A 15,195-nucleotide genomic window follows, 5' to 3' on the forward strand; every position below is an offset into this window, starting at 1 on the left:
TGTATGAAAGTGAAAAGTGAAAGTGAAGTCGCTCAGTCGTGCCCGACTCTTGGCGACCCCATGGACTGCAGCCCACCAGGCTCCTCCGCCCATGGGATTTTCCAGGCAAGAGGACTGGAATGGAGTGCCATTGCCTTCTCCCTGAAAAGACTGAATGTACCCTAAAACAATATTTAGCTGATCAAATGCAAGCTAAATACCTAAGACCTGAGTTTTAAGAAATTGTGCATTTCCTCAATACTTACCTGAAGGATGAAGATTCTGTTCCTCTAAAAATTCCAAATCAAGCATTAGATCATCTTCATCCAGTTCACAAGAGCCCAAATTATTCAAAACATCCTGAAGAAAAACCAAAATCAATAGTTAGAAACTAAAACACTGAGAAACGGAGGCAAATACCCACATTTAGATGTCATGAAGTAAAAAAGAACTCAAGCTTTGCAAAGAAATGCTTTAACTGAACCCCAGAAATTATTTGCTTATCTTTCAAGCATTAACTTTATTAGCACAAAAAATTTCAACAATTATAAAAATTTTAACATATTAAAATTTCACAAAGAGGTTTTTCAAATGTATATAAGAGTGTGAATTAAACCTTTAGATATTTATCATACCAATCTGAGTAATAGTCTTCTAACACATTTAATGAATTATTTCTCAAACAATTTTTTTAAACAGTGCCAACTCTGAAATGTGTATTCTTGAAAGGGAGGAATCCAGTTACTGTTTCCCAATCATTTGCTTTGGAGTAGGAGGGATTAACAGTAGAAATAAATATCAACTAAGTTAAAAATTAATTATTGAATTTTATGTCTTAAATATCAGAGCTAGATCATGTTACTTTTCTTTTTTTTTTTCAAGAGGGCAAATAGTATAGTAAACTACAAGGATATATTGAGAAATCTTGAGGGAAATCAGTGATGCGCAGAGGTAGAAACTCTTGAAGGAGGACTACATTCCTGATCTGTGTATTTGTATATCGTTGGTAGAGACCAGGTTAAGAAACAACTTCCTTATCCATTGATTTGAGAGTTGACTCACTGGAAAAGACCCTGATGCTGGGAGGGATTGGGGGCAGGAGGAGAAGGGGACGACAGAGGATGAGATGCTTGGATGGCATCACCAACTCGATGGACATGGGTTTGGATGAACTCCGGGAGTTGGTGATGGACAGGGAGACCTGGCGTGCTGGGTCATGGGGTCGCAGAGTCAGACATGACTGAGCGAGTGAACCTAACTGAACTGAATACTGTAAAAAAACTGAATTAAATATTATTGAACTTTAGAAACACATGATATCTGTGAATAGAGCACAGTAGTTTCAAAGGTGATGAATATAACCAAATATACATGCTTCTTTATATAAATGAAAGTTAAAAGGAACTATTACTATATTGGATTCAATTGTATTACACTGTATCTGTATTAATTACAAGGAATCTAATAGTTTATAAATAAAATCAACTGCTTCTTGGATGTTCTATGATATGGGTGGTAAGGATAGCCCACTGAAAGTAAGTTGCTTATTTATATAGCATCAAAGATATTATGAATACCAGTTCAGTTCAGTCACTCGGTTGTGTACAACTCTTTACAACCACATGGACTATAGTACACCAGGCTTCCCTGTCCATCACCAAATCCTGATGCTTACTCAAACTCATGTCTATAAGTCAGCAATGCCACACAACTAACTCATCCTCTGTTGTCCCCTTATCCTCCCATCTTCAATCTTTCCCAGCATAAGGGTCTTTTCAAATGAGTCAGCTCTTTTCATCAGGTAGCCAAAGTATTGGAGTTTCAGCTTCAGCATCAGTCCTTCCAATGAATATTCAGGACTGATTTCCATTAGGATAGACTGGTTGGATCTCCTTTCAGTTCCAGGGACTCTCAAGAGTCTGCTCCAACACCAGAGTTCAAAAACATCAATTCTTCAGCACTCAGCTTTCTTTATAGTACAACTCTCACATCCATACATGACTACAGGAATAACCATAGCTTTGATGGAATGGATCTTTGTTGGCAAAGTAATGTCTCTGCTATTTAATATGCTGTCTAGGTTGGTCATACCTTCTTCCAAGGATTAAGCGTCTTTTAATTTCATGGCTGCAGTCACCATCTGCAGTGATTTTGGAGCCCCAAAAATAAAGTCTGTCACTGTTTCCACTGTTTCCCATATATTTGCCATGAAGTGATGGGATCAGATGCCATGATCTCAGTTTTTTGAATGCTGAGCTTTAAGCCAACTTTTTCACTCTCCTCTTTTACTGTCATCAAGAGGCTTTTTAGTTCCTCTTCACTTTCTGTCATAAGGGTGGTGTCATCTGCATATCTGAGGTGATTGATATTTCTCCCGGCAATCTTGATTCCAGCTTGTGCTTCATCCAACCCAGCATTTCTCACAATGTACTCTGCATATAAGTTAAATAAGCAGGGTGACAATATACAGCCTTGATGTACTCCTTTCCCGATTTGGAACCAGTTTTTGTTCCATGTCCAGTTCTAACTGCTGCTTCTTGACCTGTATACAGATTTCCCAGGAGGCAGGGCAGGTGGTCTGATATTCCCATCTCTTGAAGAATTTCCACAGTTAGTGGTAATCCACACACTCAAAGGCTTGGTTAGTCAAAAAAGCAGAAGTAGATGTTTCTCTGGAACTCTCTTGCTTTCGTGATGATCCAACAGATGTTAGCAATTTTCCTCTGCCTTTTCTAAATTCAGCTCGAACATCTGGACATTCTTGGTTCATGTATGTTGAAGCCTGGCTTGGAGAATTTTGAGCATTGCTTTGCTAGCACATGAGATGAATGCAATTGTGAGGTAGTTTGAAAATTATTTGGCATTGCCCTTCTTTGGAATTGGAATGAAAACAAGACTAGGAACTGACTGTGGCTCAGATTATGAACTCCTCATTGGCAAATTCAGGCTTAAATTGAAGAAAGTAGGGAAAACCACTAGACCATTCAGGTATGACCTAAATCAAATCCCTTACGATTATACAGTGGAAGTGACAAATAGATTCAAGGGATTAGAGCTGATAGACAGAGTGCCTGAAGAACTATGGAGGGAAGTTTGTGACACTGTACAGGAAGCAGTGATCAAGATCACCCCCAAGAAAAAGAAATGCAAAAAGGCAAAATGGTTGTCTGAGGAGGCCTTACAAATAGCTGAGACAGGAAGAGAAGCTACAGGCAAAGGAGAGAAGGAAAGATATACCCATTTGAATGCAGAGTTCCAGAGAATAGCAAGGAGAGATAAGAAAGCCTTCCTCAGTGATCAATGCAAAGAAATAGAGGAAAACAATAGAATGGGAGAGACTAGTGATCTCTTCAAGAAAATTACAAATATAGGCAACACAAGATAAGCTGCCATTCTCAAAAATGCAAAAAAGAATATTGAAACAACAAAAGAAATATAATTGAAGTTGATTGTGGAAAATTAAGAGTTTAAGCAGATATTACAAGGATACTATTTCCAAGTTCTATTGCACAGTATTCAAATATGAGAATTTTAATCAAGGAGTCAAGAATACATTGTTTAAAAAATTGTTTAATGATGAAGGTGTAGTAATTGATACAGCTTCAAATTAACCTTAATAATTTTATACTTGTATTTTGAATTTCATTGACCAATATTATGGTCTTAACTGTTTTCATCCAAAATTCATAAAATGAATCTTTTATAACTTTATTTTCAAGCTGAGGATAGATTATCAACTGTCAAATTCAAAATAGGGTTGAACCCTAGTACCTTGTAAAGTGATTATTTTTGAAGATAGTACCATTAAAGAAGAAGCTACATTTAAATCAACTCATAAGTATTGGCCCTAATACAATATGACTGGTGTTCCTATAGGAAATATAGGACAGACAAGAAAGACAGAGGGACAGCCATTGGAGGACATAGGAAGAAGGCAGCCATCTGCAAGCCAAGGAAAGAGACTTCAGGAGAATCCAAACCTGCCTACACTTTGATCTTGGATGCCCAGCCACCAGAGCTATAAGAAAATACATGTCTGCCGTTTAAGCCACCCAGTTGTGGTATTTTGTTATCACAGCCCCAGCACACTTACACAACCAACAATGTTTAGAAAACAATGGAGATTAGAACGAAGGAAATAAGTGCATGGCTGGCATATAATTCTGTGTTATGCTATGTAAGGACATCTTTCTCAATGTAAGCTTATATGTTTTGCATAGCATTTCTCTCTTAAACTTGAAATTACTTCATTTGATGTACCTAGCTATAGAAAAAGATACCAGGTTCTTAAATAAGCCAAACTTCCTGTCCTTGGTGGATGATCCAAGATGGGCATTTTATCCAAACTTGCTGATGACAGCCCTTTCAGAAAAATGAGAAGCAGTTCTGTTTGGTGTTAGATATTACAAGGTGTGCATCACAGGGACCTTGGACTTCACTGCATGGTTAAGATAGATGAAATTCACTGGAAAAATGTCAAGTGTTATATTAGTAGGTCTTCTGTTTCTTGGTTCTAGCAATTCCCGAGGTCCAAAAGCATACGTGATCTTTTCAAGGTTGAACTGTTCAACCCTATTTTGGATCTGATGGTTGATAATCTATCCTCAGCTTGAAAATAAAGTTATAAAAGATATTATTTATGTAACAAGGAACTATTTAAAACCTCTACCACTGTTGGGGGCCGGCGTGAGGCACTCCGCCCATGGCAAAGGTCATGAGGAAGGAGGCTCGACATTCGCAAAGGCAGGATCGAGCCTCAGGAGTCCCCCTGGAAATCCTCAAGCATCTACCCCCATAACCAGAGCCTGCCTACTTTACTACTTTGCGCTCTCCCCTACACCTCTGACTTTACGGGGGGCTGTCCCCCACCACCTCTTTCGGAGAAGGAGTTAACTTAGAGCTCCAGTTAATAATATTAATTCCTGGGCTTGATAGGAGTGTTTCAACCTACAAACTCTTCTGAAGGTTCTCTAGCCTGCCTGACAGGCTTGTCCGGCCACATGTGATTGCTCACAGCCTCCCAACTGTGAGAGGCACGAGATGCTTTAAACCTTCTAAAAACAGGTTCCTTAGAAAAGTTAGAAAACCATTAGTATAAGTATAGTGGGCTGATTAGAAATTGTATTGATGAAACGTTTTTCATTTGTTGAGCCAATGTTAGCTGCTAAGTCTCCATATCCCCTGCCCTTACACACATTAATGAATATATAGAAGAAATAAGTATTAACCTTTGATATAAATCACATTAGACCTTAGGCTAAGTAAATTCTTTCCTTAACTAAAACCCACTACACCCTCACCCTATAGGAATGTAACTTTATTTGGGTGGCGTCTGTTTTAAGAATAATCACCCTTGGAGAAATACGTGTCCTGGTTGACTGACCGCTGTCACAAGGAGAGGGTCGTAAATTGTCAGCAGGCCCCCTGGCCAAAAGATGATGTAACACCCCTAAGACCTCTGTATACATTTGTATGAAGCACCTGACTTTGATAAAAGTCAGGACTGCTGACCCCGCGTGACTTTGCATAACATCTCAGTGTATAAAAGTAGACCATGGAAAATAAAGAATTGGGATCAGTTCCTTGAAAGACTGGTCTCCCCATGTCTTTCTCCCTCTCAAACTCTGGTTGAGTCTCCATCTAGAGCGCGGAACCCACCAAGCTTACTAATTTTACCTGGGCTTCTAAGATCTGACTGGGGAGGCCTCAGTGTCTCCTCTCCTTCGGGAGAACGGAAGGACACCTGCGGCCTACGTAGTGGTGCAAGCTTCTTGTCCTGAAGTTTTATTGGTCCCCCGCATAAACCAAGCTACTCAGCCTCTTTTCTCCGCTGAATTTTCCTACTGAGCTATCCTCATTCTATTACTCTTTATATCTTTGATGAATAAATAATTAAATAGGTCGCCGACGCCGTCCCCGCTTCGAATACCCTGGATCAGCCGGGGCTGGACCCCGGCATACCACTGTATATCAACATTTAATTTAAGAAAGAAACACCAACGAAGTGAACAAATTAAATTTGGAAAATTCGCTACATTGTTTTTATATATTCTCATTTAGGAAGTGACCCTTGACATTTGGACTAGCAGGCTGGTCCATCACTGGTTTGGAGGAAGTGTTCTTTAATCTGCTTATTCCAAATTGCCTTGCTTTGATATCTTGCTTACAGAGCAACTTTCTTATTAATGTAGTGGAGTCTTTGAAGTTGGTGAAACATCATAAGAAAAGGAGAGCAGATGTAACAACATGATGTTACAGAAGGAAAATCAATGTGAATTTACAGCCCTAAAAGAGGTCTTTTCATATGTCTCCTTAAAAGAGACCAACAGTAGCAACGGTACTTTTGCCAACCCTTAAGGACACTCTAGATACTTGCTACCCAATATCCACCAACAAAAAGAACCAGTGCTCTTTAATTACTAGGGAAATAAAACAAAGAGAAAATACACAATAGTTTTGGATCATTTTTTTGTTGCCAGAAAACAAGATTTGTCTAAAACAAAACAAACAAAAAAAAAAAATCAGGGGTAGTTTAAAAAGGTTAATGAAAGTGAAAGTCACTCAGTCATGTCTAATTTTTTGAGACCCCATGGGCTATACAGTCCATGGAATTCTCCACGCCAGAATACTGGAGTAGGTAGCCTTTCCCTTCTCCAGGGGATCTTCCCAACCCAGGGATCAACCCCAGATCTCCCACCTTGCAGGTGGATTCTTTACCAGCTGAGCCACAAGGGAAGCCCAAAGAAATGCAAATTCCTAGTATGAACACATTTGTAACCAGTTTTAAGGTAACTGTATCAATTTGCTCTGGAATCATGGTAATATCTGCAGGAGGAAATGGCAACCTGCTCCAGTATTCTTGCCTAGAAAATTCCATGGACCAAGGAGCTTGGCAGGCTACAGTTCATGGGGTTGCAAAGAGTGGGATAAGACTGAGCCCAGCACAGCATAGCATGGTAATATGTACAGTTAAGTGGCCAAAGCATTTAAGATAAACTGATATATTAGGCTTGGTATGTGAAAATAAAACACTAAGAAGAATTTGATGATATAAAACTAAACCAATATTTAAAGGCCATGGGAAATTTAATACATATTCTTATTTATTTTTTATGTAAGATTTATGTGGTTGCTATGAGAGGAGTGATTGTTTAATTGTAAGGAAATGCTAATTTTTTACTAAATTCATAATATTAATAAATTAGATATTAAATCAAGCACAATTATTACTAAGTATTCCCTAAGCAGACATTTAAAAATCTGTCAACAATACTAATTACTCATGAAATCTCCCAAATGACTTTAAGCCATTAAGAGCAAACTAAATAGATATTAATGAAGTAATTCAAAAATCAATTTTCTAAACTCTAGGGATTTAACAATGAACTAAAGAGGTGTGTTTTCTTTCCTCACTGAACTTAGAGATAACGAGATTCTAATAAAGAAATATCTATCTTTTCTATAAATAAAGTATGTACCATCATTTATAAATCAATCTCTTATGTTTCATTACTGTGAATTATTTTTCCAGAGCCTGCTTGTTATTGAATAAAAATAAAACTGCATGTCTAAAGCTAGTGCTGAAAAGACAAGCTCCGATCAGTCTATTAATATGTAACTATTCCATACGGCCCATTTTATGACCTTTTGGCCTTGTCTCTTCATTGCAATAAAGATAATTATGATCCTGTGAAAAATAAACAAAGCTGGGACATGTTACTACACAAGGAAGTGTTGTTTGTAAAAGAAATCATTCTGTCAAAGAAAATTAATAAGATACTCTCTACTTGTGGTTTTATAAACATGCCATCAATTGCATTTCTATACTGTTATATTTTAGATAAATGACTTTCCAAGAAGCCTTAAAATATCTAAAAGGCAAGATATGAGATGCTCTACTCTTAAATACTTGTTTATGTAATATTTAATGACACAGCAGACTGCTCTGATCATCATTTAGTCTAAATGTGAAGAGAATTTTCCAAACTAATGAGGAATAATCAATCTAGTTTACATTCTTCGATTCATTCTCCATTATGATCAGGCGATACCAGGTTATAAGTTTCATTCTCTACTAACCTAAATACAGAAGCTTCCATAAATTGACTAACAAGAGAATATTTTATTATTGAAAATGTATGATGTAGCTATTACAGATCTTCAGTGAAAGGCACCTGTCTAAAATATATTCTGCAACTGGCTTTACAATTAATTACATTGGCTGTTCTACTTGGGGAAAAAAAGATAAAAGTCAAATAACTTATATGCTTTCAAATAATTTGTAATATCCCAGAAAGATAATTACATGAACAATGAAAAATGAGAGACATAAGAGGGACAAGATACACATATACTCCAAAGCAGATGTCAAAACAGGCTGAGTATATAAAGTTTCATGAGGAGGGCATAGCAACCTACTCCTGTAATCTTGCCTGGGAAATCCTATGGACAGAGGAGCCTGGTAGGCTACAGTCCTTAGGGTCTCAAAGAGTCGAACACAACTGAAGTGACTTAGCACACATGCATGCATACAATTTCATAAAAGCTGAGTTTTGCATATCCATACATGCAGTGGAAAAGAAAATAATATGCCAATACATATGTACATATATATATATAATTATATAATTTCACTATTATACTTTCACTGTTCACTGTTAACAGTGAAGTAACTGTTTCACTAATTACTACTCCAGGGAGTTATTTGGTTTTTATTTCCTGATTCGGTAAATAAAGCATTTGCTGTTGTTCTTTAGTTGCTAAGTAGTGTCCAGCTCTTTCGCAACCCCATGGACTGTCACCCGTCGGGCTCCTCTGTCCATAGAACTTCCCAGGCAAGAATATTCACTCACTATAACAGAGTTACCTTTACCTCTCAACATGGTAGGCACAGAGTATTTTCAAAGACAGCTTGGTCTATGCTAGGTCCTGTTTAATCTTATGGATCTTTATATATCAAAATATAGTTTTAATAAATATTTTCAAAAATTTGTCTTAATTCTATCAGCCCTTATTGGTGAGACTTCCCCACTATAAGTTCAAAAAAATACATTTGTAAATATGAATGACAAATGTATATAATTCACTAAAATTATATCTTGGCATTATAAATACAAGCAAAGGATAATATTTTGTTTTGATTACTGTGTTTTTTATTTCTGTATAAAAAGTTAGCAAACTGAGATTCTTAAAACTATGAGTGACTAACTCTTAGAGACCAGACTTGCTAACTCTATTCTTTATATTAATAAAAGGTAAATTATTTTATATTATTCAGGCAATACAGTACTAAAATACTAAAGTATCACGTTATAACATTTCACTTTTTAGGGAAAGTTAACAATTATATGAAATTAATATCTCCATAGGCTTCATATCTATTTTAAACCAATATCTGAATTTGTACAAAATTTTAAAGTAAAGATTGAAGGTTTCCATTATCAAAAGAGGAGAAGGGCAAAGAAGGGAAGGGGGAGACAGAGGATAAGATAGTTGGATGGCATTACTCACTCAATGGACATGAGTTTGAGCAAACTCAGGAAGACAGTGAACGACAGGGAAGCCTGGTGTGCTGCAGTTCATGGGGTTGCAAAGAGTCAGACACCGCGACTGAACAACAGCAATGCAAGGGAATAAATTAAAAGTAATCTTAATTATTAAGTAATAAAAATAAAATACAAATAGAAAACTAGTGAGTATAAAAATATGATTAGCAAATGCAGTTTTTTCTTGTCATCATTTATGGCATGGAGGAAAATAAACAAAGTCTTTTGGGATTCTATTTTCATAACAAAAGAAAACCAATGTTACAGATGCCATCTCCTTGATTTCACATTTCACTACATGAGTTTGCATCACTTCAATAAAGCAACAGAAATAAATAATTATCAAATATTTGTAACTCTAATGAAACCAAGACCCACTCAATAAAATACCACAATTAAATTGTGTGTAATTGGCTTGAGATGAACACGGTAAGATGGAAAAGAGTGCTATCACAATTAAAATTCTTGTAAATCTAGTATTTTTTAAATATATGTTAGAGAGAGATCATTTCTAGCCTTTTCTTCTTTGTGCACTAGGAAAACAGTTAAGAAGTGTATTTCATTATCTTGTAATTGGTGTTAAGGTCAACTTTTTGCCAAGAACCATTCCAGTTCTTTAACTTTCACTTATAATTCTTTCTAAACACTACTCTGAGATTACTTTCATTAAAGTAATCAATCATTTATATATATTCCTTCATCATCTAATACAGGAAAAGATGATAAAGGTATGTATCTACAGAACAAATACTATTAATAATTTCATTTTAATTCAAAACTCAATGATCTGGGGCTTTCCTGGTGGTTCAGTGGTTAAGATTCCGCTCCCAGTGCAGGGGGCCAGGGTTCTATCCCTAGTTGGGGAACTAGATCCCACATGTTGCAATTAAGAGTTCACATGCTAAACCCTCACTTCTACTTATGTGCAGGCTCATGAAAGAATTCACAATGGACAGAAATCATATGAAATGTCAACAATGTTTGAAGTAAGTTTTGTTTCCCTCTAAGAATAAGCACCTTTCTTCTGTCAGGAAGCCTGTGGTCATTTTTTTGTTACTGGTAGCTCAATATAATCCCCCAATATGTTTTTTTATTGTATTTTATGATTAAAATTGTGTGATTATTTTGCTAAACAGTAAAAAAAAAAAAAAGTTTGCATGCTGCAACTAAGACCCAGCACAGCCAAATAAACAAATAAGCATTTAAAACAAAACAAAATTCAACAATATGAGTTCTATCTACCTATCCAAAATTGCTTCCTTAAAAATTATTAATAAAACTAAACGTGTTTATTATTTTCTGAAAATTCCATTTGCATTGAGTCTATTTTCTTTCCCCAAATACCTAAAGAGCAAATACAAAGTAACATATTCATACTTTATTACATCACAGACTTTTTTTTTACATTACTTATAAAAGGGTCTAAAACATGCCTTTTGCTAATGATGCGAAAGATTAAAAGTCTTTCTCTTAAAAATTCCCTTTATGTGCAATATATCCTGGTTTTTATGGAATATTTATTGTTGTTCTTTAGTCTCTCAGTCATGTCTTACTCTTTGCTACCCCATGGACTGCAGCATGCCAAGCTTCATGGAGCATAAGACCATCAATTATATACACACCTAAGCAGAGTACATTTGCCCAAAGAATGATATCAACTATTCACTGTACTTCCTGCTGCAGAAAAACATCTGTGATTCAGTGCCACATCTGAACAGAGAGTTCTTGTGTTCTCAGAATCTCTAGTGTTGTATCATTATAATATATGAAAATAATATTTACCTAATAATATCTTATGATGCTATCGATATAATAATATCGCAATTAACTGGGGATGAGATGTCTTACTGCCAAGCTATTTTGATGACAAACAATAATGTCCTTTTTGAACATTAATTTTTTTTTAACTATCTGATATTTTGGGGAAAAAATGTATTATCCAGAAAAAGAATTCATGTGTAATACTGAAGAAATTTTTAAGAATGCTTAATTGCTAGCCCTACACAAGGTTTAGTTTTCTAAGAATTTCTTAGGTGTATGTAAAGATGTGGTAAAGAATCCACCTCCATGCAGAAAATGCAAGAGACACTGGCTTGATCCATGGGTCTCAAAGATTCCCTGTAGTAGGATACGGCAACCTGTTTCAGTATTCTTATCTGTAGAATTCCATGGACAGAGGAGCCTGGAAGGGTAAGTCCATGGGGTCACAAAGAGTCAGACAACAATTATTTTCATATACAAATGATCCTTCACTATGCTGTTTGATAATGTTAAAAAAAGTCTAACCTTTCAAATTTTCCTTGATATTTTCTTTCTTCTATACAGTTGCAAGTTAAACCAAATTTCTTTTATTTATACTTCCATCAAATTTCAAATAACATTCCATTTCTTTATGAAGATTTCCTCATCTTCATGTGGTTAACATTAATTTACTAACTTTAATTACTAACATTAATTTCTTCCCATGTGGTTTGTAATAGTTCTTCTATTTGCATCCTTAAAGTAAATATGGTGCAATTATTCTCCCTCTGCAATTCCTACAGTACTTAATACAGTCTTGAGAATATCAATAATTTAACAAAATCAATAATTATGTACTGATAACCATCAATATGTCAGGCTTCCCCAGTGGTTCAGCGGTAAAGAATCTGCCTGTAATGCAGGAACCACAGGAGACTGGGGTTTGATGCCTGGTTCAGGAAGATCCCCTGGAGGAAGTCATGGCAACCCACTCCAGTATTCTTGCCTAGAGAATCCTATGGACAGAGGAGCCTAGTGGGCTACAGTACATAGGGTCACAAAAAGTGGGACATGACTGAAGCGACTTAGCACCCATGCCCGCACATCAATATGTCAGGTACAGGGCAAGTAACAAACTGTCTCGAATTTTAAACTTGTTAAATAGAACCATATAGCACACAAATTAGAGCATTTTCTGACTTAATGAGAAACCCATGGTTATTTTAATGCTTTTATATTTCATTTGTTCAAAGTATCACATTGGAACTATGTTGGGAAGCAATATAATTCAACTTACAAAATTATTTCATACTAATGTACTTTGCATTAAGGTACAAAGAAACACAAGTGAATAAGCAGAAGTGGTACACCACAAGCAATTGCAGAGTACCTCTTTTTTTCCTTATAAAATGAGAGCTTCCTATTCGAAAAATTAATTTATATTCTTTTAAATAATAATGAAAAGAATTATATTTTAAAAACTAAAATAAAAACAGTGTTGAATGCAATGAGAGAAAGAAGGACAAATATTTCATCAATATAAATATATGAACATAATCAGGTTCAAAGTGCTTTATCATCAAATTTCTTTAGTGCTTAAATATCTACAGTGATCTACAAAAATATATAGGCCCATTTCTTGGTCTTTGAAAAATTAGTTTAAAAAACACAATATTGACTTGTAGTCTACAATAAAACATAAAGTCACAAAATAAATATATTTATAAATATCAAATATATGTCAATATTAATTTTATCTAAATTACATAAACAAGAAAATATCACTAAGCTACAAATCAGAAAAAGTATTTGCAGGTAGATGAGAGTCAAGACAGAATAGAATAGGTTCACTTCTTTGTTTTGGCGTTATTTGCCAACCTATTTTTTTACATATATAAAGATTATCAAATGAATTTATCCCTCTGGTTAGATCAATACACAATTTAGAAAAAAATATTTTTATTTTATCTAAATTATTTGCAAAATTAAATACAAAATTGGAATATTTTATCTTGCCCAGCCATTCACACATCAGTTTTTACTACATAGAGCTGAACTATAAAGAAATTCTAAGTAAATGAAGTGCTTTACATCAACAGAAATCTAGTGCAGTATTCAAAATCCACTGATAAAAGTCAATCAATTCAACTTAATTAATGTATAAGTTAATGTAATTTATATTATAATGATTTGAGGTACATAAATAGTGATAACATTAAAGAAAAATGTTTAGAGAAACTAAACAAATTAAATTTTAATGAAATTATAGTTGCTTTACAATACAATATTACTATAAGCCTTTTTTTCCTGTGGAAACTCATTTTCCTTTCATTATTATGATTAGAAATTAAGATTTATTTTTATGACCATTACCCCAAAATGCATTCACTAAGTGCATTTTCCCATTTTTTACCTTCATAGCAACAATTTTATTACATTTGTAGAATAAAACAATCATTATTAATTCCATGTACACCATGATATATTCTGGGATAAAGATATCAAAAAACAAAAAACATCCTCTTGATGAAATTACATCTTAATTTGTTTTCATTTTGTAAAAATCACACCAATATATAATGCAAATAAACATGAAATCAGCCTTTGTATTTTTACGAAGCTATTGTTTCCATCATCTTCCTATAAAATATACCATCAATTCTAAAAGATTCAAACTCTTTGAATTTGTTTCATAAATTTGAGAAAAATCTTGGAGCATAAAGAAAGCAAAAGTCTTCTATATCTTAGAATGAATAACTCCAAGTTATTCAGGATGTTAACATGAAGTCCTAACTGGCAATTGCTTTCTGCCCTAATTATCATTTTCTCACTTCAGCTTCATCATATGTTTGCCCTAAGAAATATTTCTTATTGCTAACTGCTTTCTGAAACATTCAGAATGCTTACCAGATCTACCAATACTTTTATTATCATTCTGAGAATATCTATCATTCATATAACCATGCCAAATATATGTCAGTTTCTGCAGAAACTTAAATTTTCATTTCTATAAAGGTTTTCATCACACCATCTTAACTCTTATCACACCAGTCCTCCTCTTTGTATCAGGCAAATGGCTCCTCTTTGATACACTACATTCTCCCCTTTCCCTATATTCAAATTTTTCTATCTTTTACACTACCATTAATTATGTGGGAAAGCATTTCAATTGCTGATACCCAAGAAACTTGACAAGTTCCTTGGAGTGTGCTTCACAAGATTCTCTGACTTAAAGGAAAGATTCCTTTTGTTTCATACCCCTTGATCTTCATAATTCTCATAAAAATTTTCTCATTAACCTTCATATAACAGACCCCCTTGGAGTTATGTTATAGCCATGTACTAGATTTTGATCTTAAAACCATCCTGTACAAACCTCCAAAACTATCTCCCTCTGTCTAGGTAACCCAGAAATCCGTACATTAAGATGACAAGAATACAAAATGAAGAGAATCTTTGAACCATAACATGAAGGAAAGCTGCCCTGGAGAGTTGCCAGACCCTCTCTGTAAGAAATACATTTGTGTTGTATTTAAGCCATTAACATTTTTCATTGTTTATTTCTTAGTACCTCATAGCCAGCCTATACAAATTAATAAATTCTCATTCTTTTACTCATTTCATATGCTCCTTATCTTACAATTTTAAGTTCTGTAATTTTCTAATAATTGTTCCTCTATAATGGACTTTAAACAGTCTTGCTTTCCTATATTTTACCAGGTCTCTATTACTTTCTATTATTGCAATATTGAGTATCATACTGGCAAAATACTTTGTGTACTGCTTCCTTAAGTGTTATATACTGTGTTTTCCTGGTAACTCAGTCAGGAAAGAATCTGCCTAAAATACAGAAGACAGCCTACAGTGTAGGAGACCGGGGTACAATCCCTGGGTCAGAAGATCCTTGAGAAAGAAAAGGCAAGCCAGTCCT

At 34.9% G+C, this 15,195-nt stretch overlaps 1 protein-coding gene across 25 annotated transcripts in view; it reads right to left on the minus strand.

Annotated features, from left to right (window-relative positions):
* The window catches only part of CCSER1 (coiled-coil serine rich protein 1), a 1,462,911-nt gene that overhangs the window by 1,181,439 nt on the left and 266,277 nt on the right, over positions 1-15,195 (minus strand). For all 25 annotated transcript variants that reach the window (XM_025290710.2, XM_025290711.2, XM_044946320.1 and 22 more), the window contains exon 4: positions 246-339. In XM_025290710.2, the coding sequence (XP_025146495.2) occupies positions 246-339 (94 nt within the window). The remainder of the gene's footprint in view (positions 1-245; positions 340-15,195) is intronic.

This window comes from Bubalus bubalis, chromosome 7 (genome assembly GCF_019923935.1).
Source record: "Bubalus bubalis isolate 160015118507 breed Murrah chromosome 7, NDDB_SH_1, whole genome shotgun sequence".
Lineage (NCBI taxonomy): Eukaryota > Metazoa > Chordata > Mammalia > Artiodactyla > Bovidae > Bubalus > Bubalus bubalis.